The following is a 25,750-nucleotide window of genomic DNA, read 5'->3' on the forward strand; positions in this document are numbered from 1 at the left end:
TTCTATGCAATTGACACCCCAGTGGAAAGGAAGATGCCCTACGACATACCCACAAAGTCAGGCTCACCCTAGGCTATGCAAAAGGTGCTATGGGGCCTCTTCACAGGAAAGGGAGACAGGGACCCTGCATAGCTTTTGGTTATGCGTTTCTCATCTCCACCACCAGTATACAGCAAAATAGCTATAGGAAGAAACAAGAATTTTAGCTATTTGGTTGGTTCCTAATGGCAACCAACAGCTGCAAATAGGATTTTGAACTTAGGAAAGATCATTTTCAAACTTCTTGCCACTAGATTACTTGCAGGTGGGCTCTGTGCCTCTCACTCAGTAGTGTCCATCATGACTGGAGTCTGGAGGTGGCTTTTCTACTGAGTTTCAATCCCTGGCCATATACACCAATCACACAGATATAGAAGGACATGACACTTTCTTGCCCCATTGCATGATGCTCTGAGAGGCACAAGTGGGAGGCAACACTGGGGCTTGGAGGATCCACAAGTGGTACCCATGGTACCCAGCCTAGGAGGCACCATAGTGTAAGGGTTAAAGTCAAGGAGTCTGAAGCCAGACTGCCGGAATTCAAATTCCATCTCCACCACCTGTTAGTGGAATCTACTCTGACCTCAGTTTCCTCATTGGTAAGATGGGGCTGTTAATTATACTGGCCTCTAATAATGATGGTGAGGATTATAAGACCAAACACATGCACAGCGCTGAGAACAGCACCCAACACATAGCTGGCACTCCATAAATACCCATTGTTATTATTAATAGTAGTAGTAATGATAATTGGGCTGTCAGTTATGTAATTCAACATAAAGATGGTTGCGGGTGAAAGGAGCCAGGAGAAGGAACCAGGAAGAAAGAATAGAAATGGGGCCTTTCTAGAGCCTGGCTCAGAAGCTCCCAGGAGTCTATGTAATGGCATTTCATTCAGACAATTTTTTTTTTTACTGGAATGAGAAATGCAGGTTCTGTGTCAGAAATCATTGCAAATTCCAAATTAGTGAAGTTTCTTGGTCCTTGGAAAGGTGCTGGAGGGAAAATTGGTCAACAGGGTGTTTTTTAGCTGTCAGAGCAAGCTGGCTGATTGATTGAGTGTCTTGCAAAAGACTGTACAGACAGCAGCCAGGGATCTGGGTGCAGCGAGGAAATAGGGAGAAGACAGAACACCAGTCAGCATGGGGAGACAGAAACATGACCTGGAGCAGAAAGGGACATAATTACACCAAAGTTCTGCAGACACAGTCTGCCTGGACTGTGGTGTCATGTTCAGTCCGGAGGCCAGGGATACCTACCCACAGCTCCTTAAGAATGCTGGGCTCCTTTACTAGCTTACAGAGTGTTCTTATACCAGTCACTATACCCCTCTGAGCCTCTGTTTTTCATCTGAAAACAACCCTGGGAGTACCCACCCTAAGAGCTTGCTGTGGGATGTAAATGAAATAATGGGTTTTAAATATCTGAGGAAGTGCTTGAAGCATAGTAGGTGCTCAGTAAATATGAGGTACCTTTACTGTAATGCAGTGAGTTGACAAAGTTTGTATGCCTATGCTTTGGCCTGTTCACTTAGTCATGGTATTTGGAGGTAACAACTCGCTCTCATACTTAAATTGGGGGTTAATAGGTCATGTTGGTAGATTCTGGACCCTACTGTACCACCCCTCAATGGATTCAGAAAGAGGTAAAAAAAGAAGGGAATGAAAAAAAATTTTTTTTAAATTAAAAAAAAAAAAAAGGGAATGACTTAGACTGTGAGAAGAATCTGACTCAGAAAAACCTTGGAATTGGACAGGCTCAATCACAGGTCACTGGGGCCAGTCCCCTGATTTCAGGATTCTTCAAACTATTGCAGACAAATTGGAAGTCATGCACCCCTCAAAGATGATTTGGAAAGGGAATCTACAGGGCTCCTACCCAAGCAGAAATTCTTTCTTATATTGGAAATATTAAGCCTCTTTCAGTAATAATTGCAACTATGGGTACAATAATAAGATTTTGTGCTTAGCATCATACATATTTCCCAAATCACTCCCAACAAATAAGGTATTATTATCCCTGTTTTTAAAATGAGGAAACTGAGGCTTAAATAGATGAGACACCTTGCCCAAGGTCATGCAGTGAAATCATGGAAGCATTTACAGAGAGATGCTGGAGCATATTGCATTAAGGAATTTGTTCCTAGGAGGGGGAGAGCAATAAGGGGCCAGAAAAGTTGAGTTGAGCCTTAAAGGCAGAGAAGGGTAGAGAAGAAACTCCAGGCAGAGGAACTGGCTTGAGCAAAGACAGATTGGGAGACTCTGTCCCATAGGTATTTACAATGAATAATCACGATGACAGTGACAGCTAACACTGAGCAAGTGCTTCCTCTGCACCAGGAATGGTGTGAAGCTCTTTGCTGTCTGTCATCTCCAGGAGCTGGACACTATCATGATTTCCGTTTTGCAGAAGAGGGATGAAGTGACTCATCCAAGATCACAGCTTGAAAACAGCAGAGCCGGCTTTTGGGAGTCTGCCTGATTCCAAAGTTCCTGATGGTTTAGTTTCTGTTCCTTGTCAACAGAGAAACCAGGCAGTTTAAAAAGACCTCTGCCCTCATGGTGGGGAGGGAGCTTCTCTAAAATGTCCTGGCCTGTTCCTGCCACAACCCACCCTGTCCCACCCAAGTGATTGCCTTCAAGAGGAACCAATCAAAATTGGTGGGAGATAATCGTGAAGCTGACTACCTAATAAAGAGAAAGCTCTCTAATAAACCTGCAATCCTAAGGTAATGGGTTTGACTTTTAAAAGGCAGATAAAAGTCCCAGTGGGGGACAGACCTTTCCCATCAACTGCTGGAGTCACTGTGGAGAAGGCATTTTCTACAGGTGGGACAGCTGGATGCCCAGACTGGCATTATGAAATGGCCACTGTTGTGTAAAGCCAGCTCCTCTCTCCAGAGCTTCCTCTCTCCCGTCAAGAGATCCTTTGTCAGAGAAGGATGACAATGGCAAGGAATAGACTTTGGGATAAGCCACTGGAGGGTGAATGGAAAGGATGGGTTTGAGAGCTCACTGATGATTGGTGCTGGAGCTGCCTAGGTGGAGTCTTCCAAGAGCTTTCTGCTGATTGGTGGGGTTGGTAGGGTCCACCTCTCCATTCAACCTGCCATCCTCATCATGATCATCTTCCCCAACATCACATAACATATACAGAGCATTTATTAGGTATGCATCTGGGAAATGTGCTAAGCATTTCACAACCACTGTACAAGGCAGGTAATATTAACATCTCCATAATTATTTCCCACCCTCAGATGGGAAATTGAAGTCTTGAGAATGTTAAAGAACTTCTTGTGGGTCACACAGCCACAAAGGACCAAAGCAGAGATTCAAATCCACATCTGTCTGAGGTCAGACAATTCAATGCTTAATCATTGTTTTGCATTTAGTAGTTTGATTGAGAAAAACATCTTAGATGGATTTCGCAAGAAAAGAAATCCTGAGATAGGGATTTGGGTGAACAGGACATGTTGAGAAAGGAGAAGGGGAGTGAGATTCAGGGTAGGGCTGGGAGAGAAACCTGAGACAAGATGTAGTTTGAACTAGAGTCAAGCCTCAGCCTAACTCCAGGGGGAGCCCTAGATTGTGAAGTCCACCATGTGCCAATCAGTACTACCTAGAGGCAAGTGAGCAGGTCTTTGGTACCCCATGTCAGCTAGTCCCTGGCTGTGGAATGCTCTTCCCCCATCAGTGGACATAACCGTCTGGAGGGAGGCATCCCTGAGACATTTGCAGCTAACACTCCCATCAACCTGGGAAACGAGATCCAGGATCTGACCAGCACTGCTGCAGAAGAACAGATTGACAGTCTGTGCTCTGTTCCTAACTCACCAAGTGCCACTGAGTGAGGCCGCCCTTGTCCCCTCTGGACCACAGTTTCCCCAGGCATGGACTGGACGTCCTCCAAGACCTGGCCTAGCTCTGACAAGCTCTGACTGTGCGATGTAGCAACACAGACACTTGACAGCTGAGCCAGTGATCTCAGTTTCTATAACCTGGGAGCGAAGAGAGACAAAGGGGGCCCCTCTGGTGGCTCCAACAGTGTGAGGCAAGGTGTCTGACGGCTTCTCCCACTGAAGCCCTTTATCTCACTTCTGGCTGTGTTACTTTAAAACTAACGAGCACAGACCTCAGGAGCTCACTGCCTGCCGTGGAGATTTGTGTCTTGTCTGGTCTGTCCTCTCTGCAGATTTCAGTGGCGACTCACTCTCTCCTTGTTAGGAATTTTCCCCCAAATCTCAGCTGCTGATACAAGCATGTGTCTACAGGAGCACAAAGTCCTAACTGAGCCATCCTCTCAGAAGCCCCCTGTTTGCAGTTCTAGCTGACAGTGGGTGACTCTGCAAGGGAGGGAGAGACAGATTCATCCCAGGGCTATTGAGGAAGGAGAAGCCTGGACACTGTAGGGAATGGAAAAGGGAAATTTCTAGGTGTAGGTGTAGTCACTTGGCTTCATGGTGGGAAGCCAGGGCCCTAGAATAGGAGGATCTCAAGGGCATGCCAACCTCCCGCCCCTCCCCTTCCCAGAATCCCTTGTCACTGCAGTTTGGGAAAAGGCCATCAGAATCAGCAGTGAGTGGGTCCCCAGAGGCAGGTTTTGCAAGTGAAGCTGGAGACTAATATGGTCTGTCCCTGGGAAGTGTGGCTGATATTTAAAGTGCCACCATGTGCCAGACATCTAAGCCTTGCATGCATCATATCAATTCATCCTCACAACAGCCCTGTGAGAGCAATAGGACTTGCCCAAGGTCACCCAGCTGGTAAGTGGCCAGCAGAGTCTGCTGCGTGGATCTAATCACTATGCTCTAGCAACCTTCCTTGAATGGTAACGCAGCCCCCTCTGTGCAGCTTGCCTTGCTTCCTCCTGGAAAATGTGCCTTCTCCCTGCTCAGGACATCGTCTTTCTCAGGCCGCTTTCACCCCCGTTTGAAAGTTTTTAATGTACTTGCTGCATCTCTTCCTCCCGACCATGCACTTGAGCGAGTGACTCACTTCTGTGTCGTCTTGAAGAGGCCTCCACCAGGAAGGTGATGCTTGGCAGGTGAATGACTGAATGTGTGACTGAGGAATAAATGGATGCACAAACAAAAAATAAATCACCACATCTAAATAAATGCCTTGGACCTGTCAGCCACTTTATGAGTATATTTTAAGAGCCAGTCTGCTAGGCTAGGACCCCTGTCTTGAGCCGTCTTGTTATCCCAAAGCCTCACAGCTTATGCCATCAGAGCTCACCTCCTTCTACAGCTTTCCTTGTCAACTTCCATGTGACTCCCAGAAAATCCAGTCTCCTGGCTTTACATACTGCGTAAATGCTAACATTTGTCAAACATATTTCCTCAGTTTGGATCTCTTCTCTGAACTCCATACCCGCCATGTCCCTGTGAATGTCTGATTGGCATCTCAATGCTGAGATGCCCAAAACTGAGCTCCAGAGGACCCTTCCAAAACACCCTTCTGTGCCTGCAGTTCTCCCCAGCTCAGTAATTGATAGCAATATCCTTCCGGTTGCTCAGACCAAAAACCATGGAAATCATCCTTGATCTTTTTCCCTCCATAGCAAATCCATACAAAAAAATAAATAAATAAAAAATAAAATAAAATTCTGTTGATTGCCCCTTTAATATATGTCCAGAATCTGAACACTTCTCACCACTGCTACTGCAGCCAAAGACACTGGCTCCAGCCACCCTCTTCTCTCATGTAGGTCAGGCAGTCACTTGTCACTGGCCTTCCTGCATCTACTCCAGCACCCTTGCCATATCTGCTCAGCAAGATTTGAGAGGGATCCTTTAAAACCTCCCCAGCTGGAAGGTGAGATGTTATCCTGCCCTTGGTGACACAGCTTGGCAGAATCAGGGCTTGAACCCATGTCAGTAGGACTCTGGGCCCTGTGCATTTTCCCAGCACCACCTAATTACCTGTCATGCAACCTAATTACCTGTTCAAGTGGAAATCATGATATTTTGGAAGTCAGCCCACTCCCAAGTTGAGGGCAGCCTGCACTTCAGATGACCAACAAGCCAATCAAACCCTCTTTTCAGCAGTTTGGCACACAGCAGGCCAGCCTGTGGAGGAAGAAGAGACTGGATAGATTTGGGGTTGATTGGAGGGCAGGGGATAGATGTGTTCTGTGATGAGAGTTCAAAACCCGGGCAGGTTGGGAGCATGACCTGCCTGGCTGAGCTGAGTTTTCTCCATATGCTTCTTTTGTCCTTTGACCTGAACTTGAGAATTGGACAATTATTCACATACCAGAGGGTTTAAAGCACACACATACACACACATGCTCACGCATATGCCCTCCACCATGGGAACTGAACTGCACCGTTCCCATCAGGTGCCTGAGGAAAGCATGATAGAGGGCTATGTCTGTGTGTGCAGCTCAGCCTTCTGGGTCAAGTCCAAATTCTTGGTAGAATCCACAGTCTGGGCATTCTGAGTGTGGTTTGTTGAACATAATTAGAGATGCAGATGCTCAGGAATCAACCTGTGCATTCTAACAAGATCCCCAGGTGACTCATGTGAAGCTTAAGGCTTGGAAAACACCTGTTCACGTGGCCCTAAAAGATCTGGCCCCTGCCTTTCCTCCTGATGTCAACTCTCACCTACCTTCCTCCACCCCAACTGCATGTTCTAACTTACCACATCCTCTGCAGTCACGTGAAGGGTCACTGCTATGTCCTGGTCCTGAGCCTCTGCTATTGCTTTTTTCCAATTCCCACTCATCTTTTAGCCTTCCACAGCCATTGGCCAACTTTCCCCAGACTGAGTAAGCTGCTATTTCTGTGGTTCCAGGGCTCCATAAGCTTCTATCAGAGAACTTACTATATTCTGTATTGTAACTCCAAGTTTAGGAATCTTTCTCACCTTCCACAGGAAGAACCTCTAGAGAGAAGAGACCACACACATCTTGGTTACTTTGGGATCCTTGAATTCCTGTACTAAGTAGGTATTCAGTAAACAACTGTTGAATAATGGATGACATAATGAAGGAAAAGCCAGCCTCACAAAACTTCTGATTTTTCATTCAGTTTCTACTAAAACAAGCATTACTGCCCCCGCATCCAAATGACATCTCCCACAGCAGCTCTGTGGAATCCCCAGCATCCCCCTAAGCTCTGATTCCTTTTCCAGCTGCAATGGCAAAGCTCAAAGAGTCTCAGCTCCTGCAGATTACCCCAAACCAGGCTTCATTAACTAGATTAACCTTAAAAAGGACTTGGCACTTCAAAACTTCAGGCCAGGATATTGACACAGCCCAGACTGAAGTCCCAGAAACCAAGGCACAAGTTGGTCAAATCCATCTCATTCCCAGGGTAGGTCAGACCCATGATGAGTCCTGGGCTTTCTGATAGGCTCATGAGAATCTAAGCCTTCAATCTCTATTGAATTGGGCCGATCATGGGTATCTGACAAACAGAATGGATCATTCACAGCCTAGGATGCAAGTGAAGAATCTGAGCCCTGGAGGGAAGCAGGTCCCTTCACATCTCCACCTGTCAGTGCCTTCAGCTATACAAGGGAGGTAGGCTCACTACACTGCATACCCTGAAGAGGGTTGTGGGCACCGATTGAGGTGCTGGGTTTGAAAGTGTTCTACACACAGGATACAGGCAGTGAGTGTCAGGGATGTTCCTAATCTAATGGTCAAATGCCATTTGGATTTCTGGAATATAAGATTCAGGTCAAACTTTGAAATACAAATCCTCTGCAAACACTTATACCCAGTCTCTGTCTTACAGCAAGATCACCTGTGTCCCTCTTAGCCCTTCCTTATAACATTTTCCAAGTGTTTTGTAGATTCCTCTCCTTTTCTCTGAGTTGATTATTATAAACAGCCAGGGCATCTGGTGTTCTTACCACTTCATATCTCAGAGTCTCAGTTTCTCCATCACAGTAGGGATGATAACACCTGCTCACGTGTTTCTTTGGAAGCCTCAGTAAGAGGATGAGTGAGAAGTGCTCAGCCCAGTGTCTGGCACGCAGGGGATGCTTGATAAATGCCAGCTGCCATTATGGTCAAGAGGAAAGAGCAATGGACTGAGAATCAAAAGGCCACAACTCCAGCCAGAGATATGATGTGAGTCACTGTGTGCCTTGGGCAAATCCCTTTACCCCTTTCCACTCTGCACAGAAGTGGACTGGATCTGGGGTCCCTTCCTATGCCAAAATCATTTTTCTCTGATTCCCAAAACGGTGTTTAATTCAATCTAGTGCTTGGGGCAAGAGAATCTGCACCCAACCCTAGGCCAAATGAGCACTTTGTTGGGAGCAGCTGGCAGATCAGCTCCTCCGTGAGCAGAAGCTTTGATGTGGAAGCAGGGAAGCGGCTGGGGAACCAGGCATCTTGGAGAGTTTTGCAGAAAGTTCAGCCCTCACTCTTATCAGAGGTTCTGAATCTGCTGGTTGCCATGGCTACGGAGAGCAGCATCTAAGATCCAGGTTGCTGATTAGCAGGAGCAGCACAGGAAGGCCTTGAGGAATTCAGCACTCGTGGCTCCCCCCTCCCTCTGTGAAGTGGAGTGTGCCGGCCCTTGACTCCACTGTTTTAGCTGTCTCCTGAAGAGCTCAGCTTCTTTTAAGCATTTTTCTAATGCAACATTCAAGAAAAACAAGGCAGCTGCAGGTACCCCTCATCAAAATTGGAACACAGAATTTTTCTCAAGGCCCTACAAGGATGCAAAGCAGGAGGCAGGGAAGAATGAAGGCTGTGGCTGTGGAGAGGTGAGGGCCCTGGCTGAAGACAGATTCCACAGAAGTGCCGAGTGGCCTCGGGCTGGTCCTCCTCCTGGTCCTCTGCTTCTTTATTTGAATCTTCATCTGTGAATTACTGATCCCACTTGGGATCAATCATCAGAATTCATTTGTTCATCTTCCCATTCATTCATTTGTTCATTCATTCAACAAATATTCAGTGAACAAAAAGCTACACTATTGTCAGGCACTGTGTCACCTCTGAGGACTCAGAGTGAGAAAAGACTCTGTTTCTCCCTCTCATGAAACTTGTGGTCTAGTCCAGAAGGCAATTGGTTGATGATTTCAAAACGGTCATTTCAAATAGGAACAAATGCTATGAGAAAGACAGCAGGTTACTGCAACTCCCTGTCATCACGGGTGATGAGGAAAACAAGATAAAATAAGAGGGTCAGGGAGGGGCTCTTGAGAAAGTGACATGTGAATAAAGAAAAAGAGCTGATCATGCAAACAGCTGAAGGAAAAATGTGCCATGTAGCAGGAACAGCAAGAACAAAGGCCCTGAGGCAGGAAAATGTTTCACCTTTTTTGAGGAACAACAAAGAGGCCATGTGGCCAGAACAGCATGAGGGACGGAAGAGGAATATTAGCATTAGAAGCAGAGTAGAGACTAGAATTGGCTGCTAGATTAAGCAGAATCCTTTAGTCCTGGCAATAGGACCAATTTGGATTTTGTTCTTGATCCAATAGAAGGATGAATTGCCTGTGATATTTCTTTAAGCTGCAAATTTCTATATGTTCTCCTTTATATCTAGGATGGGACCTAGGAATCTGTATTTTTCTAAGTTCCTTGGAGGCCTCTGATCAGAGCCAGCCTTGGAAAACCTGGGACCCACATGTTCTCTGTGTCTCTTTTAGTTAAAAAAAAGCCAAGAAGCAAAGTGTTGGAACACTTTGAAAAGAAGACTATAAATGTTATGTTATGGAGAATTCCCTTCCTTCTCACCCCAGCACTTCCTGTCTGCCTGGTAGAATTAGTTGTATTTCTCTTTGTTTTAGTCCAAAATCCCAAATACCAAAACCCCAAGAAGGTTAAAACAGTACTACTGGAGAAAAAGAAAAATGCAAATTTCTGCAACCCCGTTGTATCTTTCCTCACCAAATCATGGTATCTCCCTATCTTTGATTCTGACCCCCACTGCTGGCAATGATAAAGGAGGCACTGTCTTCACCCTAATTCTTGTGCCCCAGGGCTCTGGCAGTAGCATCCATCAGCTTCTGCCACACTTTAGATAACCCATGCCTCTGCTCTCTATGTTGGACACCTCACTGAGACCTTCTACCCCAAGCCAACACTACTCACCATGTATTTGTTACCTGTCAAATACCAGGCATCATCTCTCAGTTTTTGCCTGTCATGGGATTGCTTCTGATATACCATTGTATCTTGTTTTCCTATAATGCCCCTGAGAGTTCAAAACTCCATTCTTGGATATCTCCATCTTGACATAATGATAATATATGACTTTCAACATGGTCACAAAAGGCAGCTTCTGCCTTGCTTTCTTAGATTGCTCATTCTGGGAGAAGCCAGACGCCATGTTATGAGGACACTCAAGCAGCCCTATGGAGAACTGATACCTCCTGCTAACAGGCAGTACCAGCTGGCCAGTCATATGAGTGAGCCACAGTGGAGTGGAATGTCTTAAGTGTCAAGAAATTGCTAGACAATACATAAATTACTTTTTTTAAAAGTTGATCACTTTTCTGAAGGAAATGTGAGGTAGAATAAAGACACTGATTGAGCAGTCTGAGTAGACTGAGGCATTGGCTGGGTTAATTACTCTCTATGGGTCTCCATTTCCACCAACTGTAACATGAAGGGATTAGTCCAAAGCATTTCAAAAGCCCTTTCTAACTTTTCAAAATAAATATTTTCTTTGGCCAAACCATTAGTGCCTTTATTGATTCATTGAACAAATACTGCTGAGTGTTTACCAAGCAGAAGGTTCTTGGGCAGTAAGAGGTGTTATACTCTCAGGAAGTCCAAGTATGAAAGAAGACAAATGATAACAACATATATTATTAAGACCTGTTGTTCAGGGAGCAAAGGAACTATTGTATCTTAGAAAAGAGGTTAGATCTCCCCTAAAAGTTTGCTCCCTACGTCATTTCTTCCATCTTCTCAGTGGAGACTCCATCTTTCCAGTTGCTTGGGTTCAAAACCTTAAAGTCACCCTTGCCTCTTTCTCCTTTCATACTCTCTTACTCTTCCTACATTTCACCAGAAACAAATGAGGTTAGCACTACTTTCAAAATCTATTAGCATCCCACCACATCTCACCACCTTCCCTGCTAGTACACTGATATGAGCATAGACTATTGTAATGGTATTCCTGTCTCTGACCTTTCCTCCCTTCAATCCAGTGTCCCTTGACCACTAGAGTTATTCCTCAAAAATGTAAGCCAGACCCTATCACTCCTGTTTCAAAGCCTTCTCAGCTACAGAAAACCCAAAGGTCTTCCCATGACCTTCAAAGACCTGTTCTCTTATCTAACCTCCTACCACTCTAGCCCTTGTTTGCTCTTCCTTGAGGATGCTAAGGGTCTTTGAACATGCTATTTCTTTTGCCTGCAGCACACTTCCCACTTCCCATAGATACCTGTGCAGGGTTACATATTACTATGCAGCAGATTATCCCAAAACCTTTTGACTGAAAACAATAGTGAAGAGTTATTATATTTCATAGTTTCTGTGAGTGGCTGAGCAGTTCTTATTGCCTCTCACAAAGTTGTAGTCAGATAGATGCCAGTCAGGGATGCAGGTTCATCTGAAGTCTTGGCTGGAGCTGGAGAATCCATTTCCAAGGTGTCTTACTCACATGGCTGGGAAATTGATGCTAAACGTTGACAGGAGGTCTTCTTCACCTGGGCTTCTCTATGAGACTACTCGAGTGCCCTCACAACGTGGTGGCTGACTTCCCCCAGAAATATCAATCTGAAAGGCATGTATTATCACTTCTACCACCACATTCTTTTCATTAAAAGTGAGCTACTATGTTCATCTAAGATTCAAGGGGAAATAAATGAACTTACATCTTTTTATCTATTGGTTTGATGGCAGTGTGTCAAAGAATCTGTGACCACATTTCTGAACCACCCAAACTTTACAGCTTTTCAAGTCTCTACTCCCTTGTTACTCCCCAGGAGGACCTTCCCTAATTATTTTAAACAAAGTAGCAGCAGCCCCTTCCATTCCTTAGCCCTATATCCTGCCTTATTCTCACCATAAGAGAGAATTTATTACCATTCAGCAAGCCATATTTTCACTTGCTTATGTGTTTATTATCTGCTCCCCCATCTAGATGTAAACTCAGTGATCACAGGATTTCTGTCTTCTTCACAGCATCCCCACACTTAAAACAGAGTGTGGACTCTCAAGGAATTAGACGTAGGGAACCAGTATAGCCTAGAATAAGTATGGGAAGAGGTAAGCCTTGCTGGAGGCTGGCAGAAATCACAAGCTTTGAGTTGTCTGAGAAAAGCCAGGCCAGAATTCCATACAGCTAGATGGACAGGTGCAAAGGCATGGTAATCAGACCCTCATAGTAGGAGATGTGGAGCAGGGTGGTATCTCGTGAAAAAATGAGGCTCAGTAGGGTTTAAGGGAGTTCTGGAAGCATGCACTTGGCCGAAAGGAAGGCTAGGATGTCCTAATTAGAATCTCCATCCCTCCTGGGCTTGCAGTACCTCCCATCTCTGCCTCTAAAGATGCACTGATAACTGGCTGGCAGAGATGGACGTGTTTTGCTGCCCTTCCTTCAACATTGACTGAGCTTGCCTTAGGGTCCCTGAGGAGCAGAGGGCTTATCAGATGCCTTAATCCTGAGACCTAAAACCAATCTTAATGCTCTGATGCAGGAGTTTGCATGAGAAATGCTAATGCCTTTGATCAATGCTTGACCTGGGGTCTGAAGGAAGAAGAGCAGGTGCTCACAGATAGGAACAAATACACCTGTGACTCTCAGAATCCTGACTTTTCCTGGTTAGAAGCCAGGAATTTGAGTGACATTCTCTTCAAATGCTGAGTAACTAGGACACTTCTCTTCCTTCTCAAAGACTGCGGTAAACAGGTGGGACTCATAAGTAACTCTCCAGTATTATTTTGAGCTCCTATGTCAGTGGTAGAGAAGGGAACTTCAGGCCTTAATGGGAATTGCTCTCCCAAACAGGTAGCCCTATATTCATTAAGGACACCATATTGGAGATGTGGTTCACAAGGAGGTCAAAACAAAGGAAACTGACATTTTTTGGGTCTTTTTCTTTGTATACTTTGTCTCATATTATCTCCACAACAGCTTGACAATACATGGACTAATATTATTCCCCTTTTTATAACTGAGGAAACTGTGACTCAGAGATGTTAAGTGGCTGGTCCCAGGTTCTAAGCTACTAAATGCTAAAGACAGTGTTTGAATCTGGGTATATGTGGTCTATACACAGGTAAGGAAAGAAATGGAATATAAATAGCAAAAAGGACTTTACACTAATCCTGCCATGCTCTGGCCTCCAATTTCATCTTGAGAAAAGAAGTGAAATGCTGGTTTCCAGCATCTCCCTATGATTTAGTCAGAATAAGATAGGATATGCTGCAATGACAAACAGATCTATATCTGAGTGATTTAACCTAATTAAGGTTTATTTCTCTCTTGAAAAGTCTGATGTGATTCAGGTACCTTTCTTTCACCAAGTAGGTTTACCTTCCAGAATATGTGCTCTCCAAAGTCACCATGACAGAGGAAGAGAGAGCTGGAGAAGGCATATGGATCTTGATTGCATTGACCTGGCAATGATATCTGTTCCTTCCCAGCCAGAGAATACTGGCCAAAGATAACACCATGGCCTCAACCTAACTGGGGAAGCTGGGAAATCTCAGGAGGTGTATGCATACTTATGAGCATTAAGTGTTTCTCCATACCCTAACACTTTTGCCTCCTTATTTCTTCCCTTGTAGGGCAGAGCCCCAGAGCAGCCCTATGGTTTCAGCTCAGGATGGACCATCAGAAAAACTGGGTCAGCGTTTGGCCACAGAGGCCTTGGGCACCAACAGCTGGGAGAGAGACAAGGCCTTTCGGGAGCTGTGCCTCACCAGAGCACGCAGGTAAGATCTAACAGGGAAGTCAAGGCTGAGGACATAGAAATGAAGTTCACTTCGCTGGCCACTTCTCCTCTCTCTCTTTTACAAATTCTTCTTTCAGACCTTTCAGAAAGGGTCAATAAATATTTTCTATAGTGTTAAAAATAGTAAATATTTTAGGTTTGTGGGCCCAATGATTTTTTTTTTTTTTTTGAGACAGAGTCTCACTCTGTCACCCAGGTTAGAAAACCATGCATCATAGCTCACAACAACCTCAAACTCTTGGGTTCAAGTGATCCTCTTGCCTCAGCTTCCCAAGTAGCTGGGACTACAGGTACCCACTACAATGCCCAGCTAGTTTTTTTCTATTTTTAGTAGAGATGGGGTCTGGTTCTTGCTCAGGTTGGTCTTGAACTCCTGAGCTCAAACAATCCACCTGACATGGCCTCTCAAACTTCTGGGATCACAGGTATAAGCCACCAGGCCCAGCCAACTCAATGGTTTGTGTCTTGACTACTTAATTCTGTCATTGTAACATGAAAACAACCATAGACATTATGCAAAACAAGAAGGCGTTGCTGTGCCCCAATAAAATTTCATACAAACAAGAGTCAGGCTAGGTTTGGCCTATGGGCCATAGTTTGTTGACCCTGGCCTTAACTGACAGAGTTCTCTCTTTTTTCTTTTTTCACTCTGTCCCCCAGGCTGGAGTGCAGAGGTGTGATCATAGAACATGCTATGAGTTTGAGTTTGAGTTTGCAGCCTCAAACTTTGGGGCTCAAGCAATCCTTCTTTCTTCCTCAGCAGAGTAGCTAGGACTGCAAGTGTGAGCCACCACGCTGCAAGTTCCACTCCGTTTTCATAACTCTATGAACCACTTACTCCCAAATCATGATTTCAGCACAGAGTTCCAGATCTTCATATTTATTCCTTAAGTTATCCAACCAGTACTTTCTGAGCACTACTGTGTCTTAGGCCTTGTGCTAGCATCTGTATACAACTGTCACTAGATATGTGTTTACTGAGTTCAGGGAGATAAAATAATATGCCCAAAATATGGTAGCCAACAAGTGGCAGGGTGAAGTTTTGAACTCTAGTCTCTCTGATCTTAAATCCTGTAATAAAACTTACTACATTATCCTGTTGGTGATAATGGAAAAAAATCTATTGACCATTGCCTTCTGTTTATATATATGGTACAAAATTAAAAAATATGTATATATACACATATATATACACACATGTGCACACGTGTGTGTATGTGTGTGTGTGTATAAAGCTTGGTCCCTTCTTTGGCCTCTGGGAAAATCTGGTTCCAGGAGATGTGGTTACAGAACATGAGAGAAGTGGCTTAGGAAGCAGGAGTCACTTTCACAGGGACAGTCTGCCCTGCCACCTAGGCTGTCATCTCGGCTGCAGACTTTAGCTAGGCCATGGATTTCAAAGAAAAACAGTTAAATTCTATTACCTTGGAGTAGTGAAGTTCAACTTCAGATCTGGAGAGTTCTCTCTAGAAAAATAAAAAGAAAGGTGTTTCCATTAAGGAAGATGGAGAGAAAAGGGAAGAGAAAAGGAATTTCCCTATTTTAAAATCATTAATCTCCTAGATGGCCAAAGAGAAATCTGTGGTACAAATCTGGACCCTACCACTTACTAACAGCATGACCTTGAGCAAGTTCTTCCTTCCCAGGCCTCAGTATTCACAACTGTAAAATGGGAATATTGAGATCTAATGCTCAAAGTCAGGGTGAGGACTAAATTAGATCAGGCATGTACAGATCCTGGCAGTGGACCTAGAATATAGAAGTTCTCAAAAAATATTATAGTATCACAGAATCAAAAGAGAAGGCTCTGGGTGTGAAACTCTGAAGAAGGATGCTATTTTCCCAACTTGATTACGTGTGTCTGCAACTGGCACTCTGACATAAGGAAACCACAATAATGACAGTCGTAACAGTGATAATAGAAGTCATAATAATTCTAATATAATAACAGAAGCCCCTTTTACTGTGCCCTCTGTGTCAGACTAGGGCATATTACCAAAGTTGGGTCCTTTATTCCTGGCAACAAACTCAGGGCACAGATCTCATGTTTATTCCCGTCTTGCCGAAGATGAAAAAGAGACTCAGAGAAGTCTCTGAGCTAAGCAGTAAGAGAGACAGACTTTAAATCTGGGTGTGCCTGTTCTGAGCCAACATTCCTTACTGCTGGTTATGTAACCTTTGCTTATGTAATCACCATTCACTTAATCACTGCATGTTCAGCCACTGTATATATAACCACTGAGCACCTGATCACTGCACAGTTAACCTCTGCATACTCCACCAATGCGTACTTAAACCACTGCATTTTTAATCACTACAAACTTAACTTCTGCACATTTAACTCAGCCAGTGCATATTTAACTGCCGCATTACTTATCACTGTCCTTGACCACTATAAACATAACTGCATTGTCCATCAGCCTTGTGTGCTTGACCCCTGCCCACATAACCAGGTGTGCTGAACTCTCCTCTGCTCCCTCCAGCCCCTCTATGATGGCACACCTAGGAGAGCAGGTGCAGCGGAAGGAAAGAGTAAAAGAAACGCAGACCTGCCGGGTTAAAGGCAGACTTCAAATCTATCCAGTTTCAAGAGATTTCTCAGTTTGACCCTATTGCTTAAATCTGAGTCTAGAACAGTGGTTCTCAAACCCTGCTCCCCTGGGCCCCTGGGGTTCCAGAAGTTGGAGTAGTTGACTGAAACAATGGGACCTTTCCTCCTTTTTTTAAGACACATTTTCAAAATTTTTTTTTTTTTTTTTCCCTTGAGGTTTTTATCCCTTCATTTGTTTTAACCCTCACGTTCCTGGCAGCCGTTTCACTTGGAGGTGTTTGTAGGAAATGAGGTGATTTAACAAGTAGCTGAATTAATTCATTCATTCATCCATCACGTGGTCACTTAACAAATATTTATTAGGCTTTTGCTCCATGTCAAGTGCTTTTTCCAGGAAAAATGTGGAATGGCCTGCCATGTTTATACAAACACCAATTGGTCTCCACCTAAGTGCAGTTAAGTAGAGAAGTACTTAATGCCTATTACATTTATTTAATATTTGTAGCCTGCTAAAAGTGACTCTTTTGAAACATTATAGATACAGACTTCTTATTTATTAGAGATACAGAGACCTCAACATATGTTCTAACCACTTTGCCATTCTTTCTACTAATCATAATGATCCAGATACTTAAAATGGAATTAAACATGGCAGTATTTTGCGATGTTCTGTAAAGAGCTGGGTAATTTCTAGATGGTTGGCCACACAGACAAGTTCAAGAAGGCAGCTTGTTATGTGGGAAAGTTCACACAGGCCTGAGTTCAAATCCCGGCTTGGCAACTTTCTAATTATGTGGCCATCAGGTAAGTTAAAGTTCCTAAGCCTCAGTTTTTTCACCCGTAAAATGAAACAATAAAAGTTATACCACTCTCAAAATATTTTGTGAATATCATAATATGTAAAACACTTGGCACATATAAGTATATAAATGTTAATTGTGTTGCTACTAAAATGATCACAATAATATTATTATTAATATATTTTCCCAGTGAGGCTCAACTGAGTTGGCACGCTTCGATTCCAAGGCAGTTTTTTTATCCAAAACCATCTCTCTTTGCCATGGGATAGTGTTTTTTAAAATCGCTGCAGCCTGTCCCAATTATAAAAAGAGATAACTTGACTTCATTTAACTGCAGCCTGAGCATTTGAATTTAATTGAACAGGAAATAATTATTCTGAAGAGCAGAGGTTTTTGAGGTTCTGTGAAGCAATGTAAGATATGTATCTCGTTACATTAGACCTTGGCAAATATACTTTGAATAATCAGCTGCTATTTAACATACCTTCCGATGCCTATTAAATTTCCAGCACGAACTACAGACACGTTGTATTGGGAAGGGAGAGGGAAGACCTTCCTATTAATTATTTAAAAAGTGATTTATTTACCAAGGTGAGCCATTTGCAAATTCAATAATAAATCTATTAAGGAGTAGTTAACCTCTATAACTATGTTTTAAATAATCAATGGGTGTTTGGGTAACATACAGCATCTGTCTCATTAGGTCAGCATTAAGCCCTTATTTGAGGCATTTAATCTTGAAGTGTGACCGAATCAGCCATGAGGTGGTAATTAGACATTAGCTATGAGTCCTCGATCCTGGTCCTTCCCCAGCTATGCCACTACCAGTTGGGGGTTGGGGAACCCCCGCGTTCTCTAATGCCCAACTCTTTGTTCCTTGCAGTGCCTCCCGGGACAAAGAATTGACACCACTGCCTTCCTCCAGGGGGAAGAAGAAAAAGAAGAAATCCACTAGGAAGAAGAGAAGGAGGTGAGCGCACAAAGGGGGAGGTAAACCTTAAAGATGGGTTTTGAAGTAAGACAGTGACTTCCTCTTGGGTTCAAATCCCCTCTCTGCCACTTGACTAGCTGTGTGACCTCGAGAAAGTCACTTTACCTCTCTGTGCCTGTTTTCACATCAAGAAAATGGGGATAACATCTACGTCTTAAGAATATGTGAAAATTAGATGAGAAATAGATCTGAAAGCAGCTGTCACAGTATCTGGTGATTAATTAAATGATTAATTAACAGGAAGCATAGTCTTTAGCATGAATACTGAATTATTTTAGAGAACTAACACAATGCCAAGGGCTATTGACATGCTGTGATCTCCATTATCTCTTTTACTTCTGACCACCAGGCAAGCATTATTATCCCCATTTCAGAAATAAGAAAAGAAAGGCTTTGAGAGAGGGAACCCCCCCAATCCAAGATAAATCCCCCAGTTAATAAATTTTATATTTTTCTGTCTGCAATTGACTCTTTCCTACCTATGCATTTTTTCTATGTACAATTCCTTTTAAAATATTTTTTTTTTGAGACAGAGTCTCACTATGTTGCCCTTGGTGGAGTGCCATGGCATCACAGATCAAACTCTTGGGCTTAAGTGATTCTCTTGCCTCTGCGTCCCAAGTAGCTGGGACTACAGGTGCCCACCACAAGGCCTGGCTATTTTTTTGGTTGTAGTTGTCATTGTTGTTTGACAGGCCCAGGCTGGGTTCAAACACTGCAGCTCCAGTGTATGTGGCTGGCTCAGCCTAGCTGCTGAGCTAAAGGCACTAAGCCCCTTTTAAAATATGTTATATTTTAAAACATTTCTGGGCCAGGCACAGTGGCTTACACCTATAATTCTAGCACTCTGGGAGGCCAAGACAGGTGGATTGCCTGAGTTCAGGAGTTTGAGACCAGACTGAGCTAGAGTGAGACCCCATCTCTAAAAGTAGTTGGGTATTGTGGTGGACACCTGCAGTTCCAGCTACTTGGGCGGCTGAGGCAAGAGGATCATGTGAGCCCAAAAGTTTGAGGTTGCTGTAGCATCACAGCACTCCACCAAGGGCGATAAAGTGAGACTGTCTCAAGAAAAAAAAAAAAACGATTTCTATATTTGCTTGCAGATTGCCACTAACTAAATTAAAAGCATGCCTAACGTGCCAGCCCCAGAGAAGTGGGCTTGACCCTTAGGGCTGCCGGCTGAAAACCTTACCAAACCTCTGAGGCAGTATTTATAGAAGCCCGCAGGGGGCAATAGAGAGCAGTGCCTGATGACTCAAGGTTTTCCGGAATCTTGTTTAACAGATACCAGTAAACCTCATTATAAAAGGACAGGCACAAGGAGGACCCAGAAGGAAATGTGAATGGAGACTGAGTTCTAGTCATTGTAGGGTAGGAGATAGAAGCGGCTTGGATTCCTGATTTGAGGGGTGGGCCAGAGGAAACTTCAAAGAAGAAAACTGCAGGCATCAGGATTCACTAACCAATTCATTAATTCATTTGATAAATCTCCACTGAACACAGATTTGGGGTCAAATATTATGATTTTTTAATAGCTCCTCAGCCATTTTCTCTGCACACATGTTTTGACCTGCAAAGTGTTTTTTGTCTTTTAATTGGCAATCAACATTTACAAATTAGGAGATTTCATATGTAAGTATGGATTTCTAGAAGCTTCTATTGAAAAGACAGATGCTCTAGAAACCCAGGTCTGCGTTCCCACACAGGACCTTGGGATTACCTGAGAAGGAGCCACCCCCTGTAGTCAGGCGCTCTCTGGTTTACCACCATCTGCACCATTCCCTACTGTATTCCACCCAGCCTGTGTCATTTATGTTATCTGTCAGGGGTCTGTTGGCATTGAGTTTGCAACCTCTGATGTGTTTCAACCCTGGTCTTTTGTTAGTGAGGAAATAAGAGATCTAGAGTTGAGCCATGAGGTGTCCAAGGTGACTCTGTGAGTTGGTGGTAGCACTGAGATGGCATCTTGGATCACCCAAGCCCCAGTCTTGATGCATCATCAAAGGACCTAGGGTAGCTCTGTTTCTCAGGTGACCCTTTGATGGCACCACCCCTCCCCCTGCAGCCTGATGAGATCTCCTCCAGAGCTTAATCCTACCAAGGAGAAAACATCCGGGGGCAGAGGAAAGACCCAAAGACTATAAGAAATGGGGTGCAGTTCACAGGGAGAGCAGCAGTCAGAAAGAAGCCTTTGCAGCCACTTGATAGGACAGCTATGGGTGACGTGCAGATTGAAAGCAAAACTTATGGGACCAAAGAAGTCTCCATTTGAATTGCAGCTCATCCACTTCCTAGCTGTATGCATCTTTGGGCAGGTTACTTCACCTGCCTGAATCTCATTTTCATTGTCTGAAAAGGGAGAGTAGCAATTGTATTTACCTAAGAAGTGTGTGGAAGGATTAAATGAGATAATGTTTGTAAACACAAGGTAATGGTTAAAACAAATGCAAGCTAGTATCAGTGTTATGTATTTGTAAGAGTTGAGACCCTATCTAGGGGCTGGGAAGGGTCCCTTTGAAACCAACCCAGACCTTTAAGAGTCTCCCTCTGAAGCATGCCTCCCCTCTCCTGGCAGGTCCCCATCCTATAGCCCATCGCCTGTCAAGAAAAAGAAGAAGAAAAGTTCCAAGAAACACAAGCGACACAGGTATTGTCTTGCCTTCCCTACAAATAGAGCCAGGTGGAGGGAGGCAGGGGATGGTACCCCAAACGTCATTTGGGAGTATTTCACACCCTGTTTATGACACTTGTATGTATGTCTTATTATGTAGTTGCAACTTGTCTAAGTTGGGAGAACCAGAGGTCCATTAATGCTAACTCAGACTGGAATAAATCAGGAGTGTCTCAGGGTCCAGCCAGGCCAGGGCCAGGTGCTAGAACAAGAAGAGGAGAGTAGATAAAACCTAAGGAGGCTCCTCAGTCCCCTTTGTTTCCCAGTCCATGGGTCGGGACACGGCTGCACCCTGCCCGTCTTTCCATGTTGTAGGCCGAGCTGCAAGGAGACTCTGAATCTCCCTGTCTTGTTCCTTATTCCACATTCCCAAGGAAAGACCTCTCTGATTGGTCCAATTGCATCGTGGAGGTTGAGATCATGTTAACAAACATGACTGTGTTGGAATTTCCTATCCTAGTGGATGTGGAGGCAGGGACAATAGATAAAAGGTGTTATGAACTGGACACATGTTCCTGAAGTGTCCACTATGCACCCACACACTTAACACACACATGTGAGTTTATGGCAGGAAACAAAGAAAAAAAAAAAGAGTGGGAGGATATATAAACCAGAAGGCTCAGATCTGTGGTTCATGGGCCAAGCCAACATTTTACAATTGGAAGATTTTGCAATAGAAAAATTCAGCGGTCCCGTCCCCCTGTAAAGTCAGAGGCCTGTCTTCATTAGGCCAGTTTTCCCACACGCAGCCTTCAGATGCAGCTGAGGGGCTGCTGTGCATTAAGACAGAGTGGGCGCTTCGGTTACACCCATTTACACCCATTTACAAAGCCTGGTTGGCCCCTGGAGGCAGGGAGTTTGAAGCTCCCTGTATAAGTTATTCACTGCAGTTGGCTGTGGGTGACAGGGAGAGAGTGGTTTATATTTTATTTTTCCTTATCTATATTTTCCAATTTTCCTACATCAATTGTGGATTACTTGTGCAATTAACAACAGAACCAAAGGTAAGTGGTCATTTGGGTTTTCCCTTGCATCTCAAGCCCAGTTCAAAGTTGCTCCAATGTTGAGGCGGGGGTGGGGGTGAGAGATGGGGTGGGGGGTGAGGCCCTGTGGGGAGTGGCTCATGCCTGTAATCCCAGCCCTTTGGGAGGCCAAAGTGGGGGGATAACTTAGACCAGGAGTTCAATGCCAGCCTGGGCAACACAGTAAGACTCCTTCTCTACAAAAAAAAAAATTTTAATTAGCTAAGCATAATATTACATACCTATAGTCCTAGCTACTCAGGAGGCTGAGATGAGGGGATAGCTTAAGCCCAGGAGTCTAAGGTTACAGTGAGCTATGATTGACACCACTGAACTCCAGCCTGGGCGTCAGAGCAAGACCTTACATCTTACAAAAATATTAAATGCAAAATATATAAACAAAGTTGCTCCATCCAGTGTGACTTTTCCTAGTCTGTGGGTTTGGCCACATCTCAGCCCTTGTTGCTGAAATAATCTAAGACTCCTGCCTAGACTTCCCAATGGATGTTGAGTTTATGTTCAGTTCAAGACATGAGCAAACCAATTAATAAAATGTTGTTAACCTGGTGTTGGAAATCCTTCCCTGCATAGAGTTGTTTGTAGAGGCAATACCACCCACCAGTGCCCATGAACTGTATCTAGACTGCCACTTTGTCACCTTCATCTGCTGGGAGAAGACGAACTTTCCCATATTTGAATCTTTTTTATTATTATTATTAAATCAAAGCTGTGTACATTAATGCAATCATGGGCACCATACACCGGTTTTATAGACCATTTGACATATTTTCGTCATATTGGTTAACGTAGCCTTCCTGGCATTTTCTGAATCTTGGAAGCCAACTGGCTTCTCATTCAAGGATTTCTTCTCATGAGAAAGAGTCTGTGCCGGAAGTTACACACAGGTATTTTTTTCTGCCAGCTATGGTCAGCCTAAGACTTGGAGCTTTATCAGAGTAGGGGATACTAAGAGGGAGATTCTGTTCAGGGTCTTTCCCACACCCTGACCTCCTGAGCACCACCCTACTCCTGGCCCAGCCTCTCCAAGTCGTTGAAATGCTTGGTTAATGATGGTGAATGTTTTTGAAAGTGGGAGAGCTAGTGGTAGGGGAAGCATTGAGATTCTTTTTTTTTTTCCTTACCTCCTCAATCAACGAGGCTTCAAGTTGAGGGTTTTTTTGTTATTGTTTTTTGGTGTTTTTTTTTTTTGAGACAGTCTCACTATGTCACCCTTAGTAGAGTACTGTGGCGTCACAGCTCACAGCAACTTCTAACTCTTGGACTTAAGTGATTCTTTTGCCTCAGCCTCCCAAGTAGCTGGGACTACAGGCGCCTGCCACAATGCCCAGCTAAAAGGATCCTCAGCCTCCCAGACTGCTAGGATTACAGGCATGAACAACCGAGCCCATCTTCAGAGTTTAAAAAAAAAAAAATACTCATAGCCAGGCATTGTGGTGGGCGTCTGTAGTCCCAGCTACTTGGGAGGCTGAGGCAAGAGCATCACTTGAGCCCAAATTTGAGATTACTGTGAGCAATAGCACAGCACTCTACCGAGTGACAAAGTGAGACTCTGTCTCAAAAAAAAAAAAAACAAATATATATTTATTTTTCACATCTATTTACTGAACACTCATTACGTTATTACAAATAAGGATTGTGAGTCCCAGTAAAACAATAGTGACTGAAACCCAACCCCTGCCCTTGAACTGCTTACAGTCTAGTGGGGGAAATGGGTAATTACAATACAGAGAGGTCTGTACTCTTAATAATGATAAGCTCTGAAGCTCATGCAGAGCTAGGGGAAGCAGAGAGGAGGCATCTGACCAGCCTGAGGGGCTCAGTAAATGCTACAGAAAGAAGATGACATCTGAACGGGAGCCTAAACTGTGTGACCCGGGGCAACTTAACTAACTTCTGATCTTCAGTGTCTTTGTCTGTAAAATAGTTGTTGGTAGTACTCCACGGGGTTGGGGTAGACTGAATGAGAGCTCCATGTTTAGAAGTTGGTTATCATGTGATGATGACAAGGAGAAGGAAGGGGAGGAAAAATCTGTAAGTAGGGAGGGAGAAGATGACAGGGAGATTGGGAGAAGGGGAAAGGCGGAGGACTCTCATATCCCCCTCACGCCGCCTCATCCAGGACAGACTTACTGACAATTTGAGGGGAGGATGGAAGCCTACCTTGGTAGGCTTTGATCTGGAAATTCAGAATGCAAATCAACATCTGCAGGATGCTCTTATATTCTTTGAAATCTAAGCGAGGAGGAGGAGGAGGAGGTGTCCTGGAGCCACATAGCAGGATCTCAAGCACACTGATATGTTCATCCCAGGGAAAGAAACTTCAAACTCACCTGTATTTATAATATTTCCTTCCTTGCCTTCCTCTCTCCTTTTTTTCCCTTCTCTCCTTCCTGTCCACCTTCCCTCTCTTTCCCTCTCCCCTCTCTCTTTCCTTTCGTCTTCTTTTTTTGTTTGTTTTCTTTAATCAGGTCATTCTCCAAGAAGAGAAGGCACAGGTAAGACTCTTGCTGCCTCCGGCCACCTGTTCAGCTTCCTGCCCTCCCCGCTGGCTTTGGACAACTTCTAGATCCACTCTCAGTCTCCATCTCTGTGTTCTCAAACACGCCCCCTCCAAATTCCCGGGCTCAGTTTCCTCCAATTTGAAGGCCTGGGCTGATTTCCCTGCCAGATTCTGCCTTCCAGCAGGCTGGATGATTGCTCCAGAACTAACCCCTACTAATGCCATCCCACCCCTAGAATGTCTTGTTCCCTCCGCCAGACTGTTTGCTTCACCACTGGTTAGAATCTTGAATTGGGGCATGTAGGTGAATGTCATCCCCATCCCCCATTAAAACCTTCCCCAAACTGGCCAAGGAAGAGAAGCCGAGTGCTGGAATACTGGAAACATTGTGTGAGCACAAATAGAACTATCGCCTAGGGGTGCTCACTCTGCGCTGGGTCCTGAGCAAGCCCCTTCCACGTGTGCATGCCATACCACAACTTTGTGTACTGGATATGTTTATTGTTCCCATCTTACAGATGAGGAAACTGAGACTAAGATAGGATATGGAACCGGAATGTCCACAGACAGAGCAGAAGGTAGCAGAGCCAAAATTCTAACCTAAATCTGTCAGGAGGAGGGTCAGGACAGGTGACATTGGCTTCTTAAATCATAACAGCCAAATCTAGAGCAGTTTGCAAAATGCAAAACCCTTTCATTGTTTATCCAATAAATAGACTTCGGTTGCCAACGTCACCATCCATTCAGCTCCACAGCCTGCCTGAGTAGTGGCCCCATGTCATGGTTGAGGTAGCTGAGTTTTAGCAAGGACAAGTAATTCACCTGATGTCACATGGCGACTAAGAAGCAGAGCTACTTGAAACATTCAGTGAGGACCCAAGCTGAGTTTCAACGTGGGCGTGGTCCCTGTGGCTAACTTCAAGCTGTGATTCAGTTGGATGAAATAAGTTTTCCCCTTCCCAAGACCTAGGCTGGTAATGAGTTCTTGGTGGCCCACTGAAACCTGCTGTCAAATAGCGTTCACCTTCCCTGACTGCTGTTCCATCACGCTGGGACTCTGAGTCGTCCTTATTTATGCTATTCGGACCCCAGACCTCTGACTCAAAAGAAAAAGTTTAAACCCAGGTACTTGAATATTAATGGGCAAAACATTTCAGAGTCTACCAAGGTCCATAGGGGTTTATGTATCTTTCTGGATATCCCATTCTCTTCTCTTGAACAGAGGAAAGAGCATGGACTCTGGGAACCCATGGTCTGAGGTTACATCCCAGCTCA

General features: G+C 44.3%; 1 protein-coding gene across 1 annotated transcript in view; it reads left to right on the forward strand.

The window, feature by feature from the left end:
• Positions 1–25,750, forward strand: part of SRRM4 (serine/arginine repetitive matrix 4) — a 147,424-nt gene that overhangs the window by 89,373 nt on the left and 32,301 nt on the right. Inside the window, exons 2-5 of the mRNA XM_053588846.1 lie at positions 13,753–13,899; positions 18,154–18,240; positions 20,837–20,908; positions 24,444–24,470. Of these exons, the coding sequence (XP_053444821.1) occupies positions 13,753–13,899; positions 18,154–18,240; positions 20,837–20,908; positions 24,444–24,470 (333 nt within the window). The remainder of the gene's footprint in view (positions 1–13,752; positions 13,900–18,153; positions 18,241–20,836; positions 20,909–24,443; positions 24,471–25,750) is intronic.

The sequence above is a fragment of the Nycticebus coucang genome, chromosome 4, assembly GCF_027406575.1.
Source record: "Nycticebus coucang isolate mNycCou1 chromosome 4, mNycCou1.pri, whole genome shotgun sequence".
Lineage (NCBI taxonomy): Eukaryota > Metazoa > Chordata > Mammalia > Primates > Lorisidae > Nycticebus > Nycticebus coucang.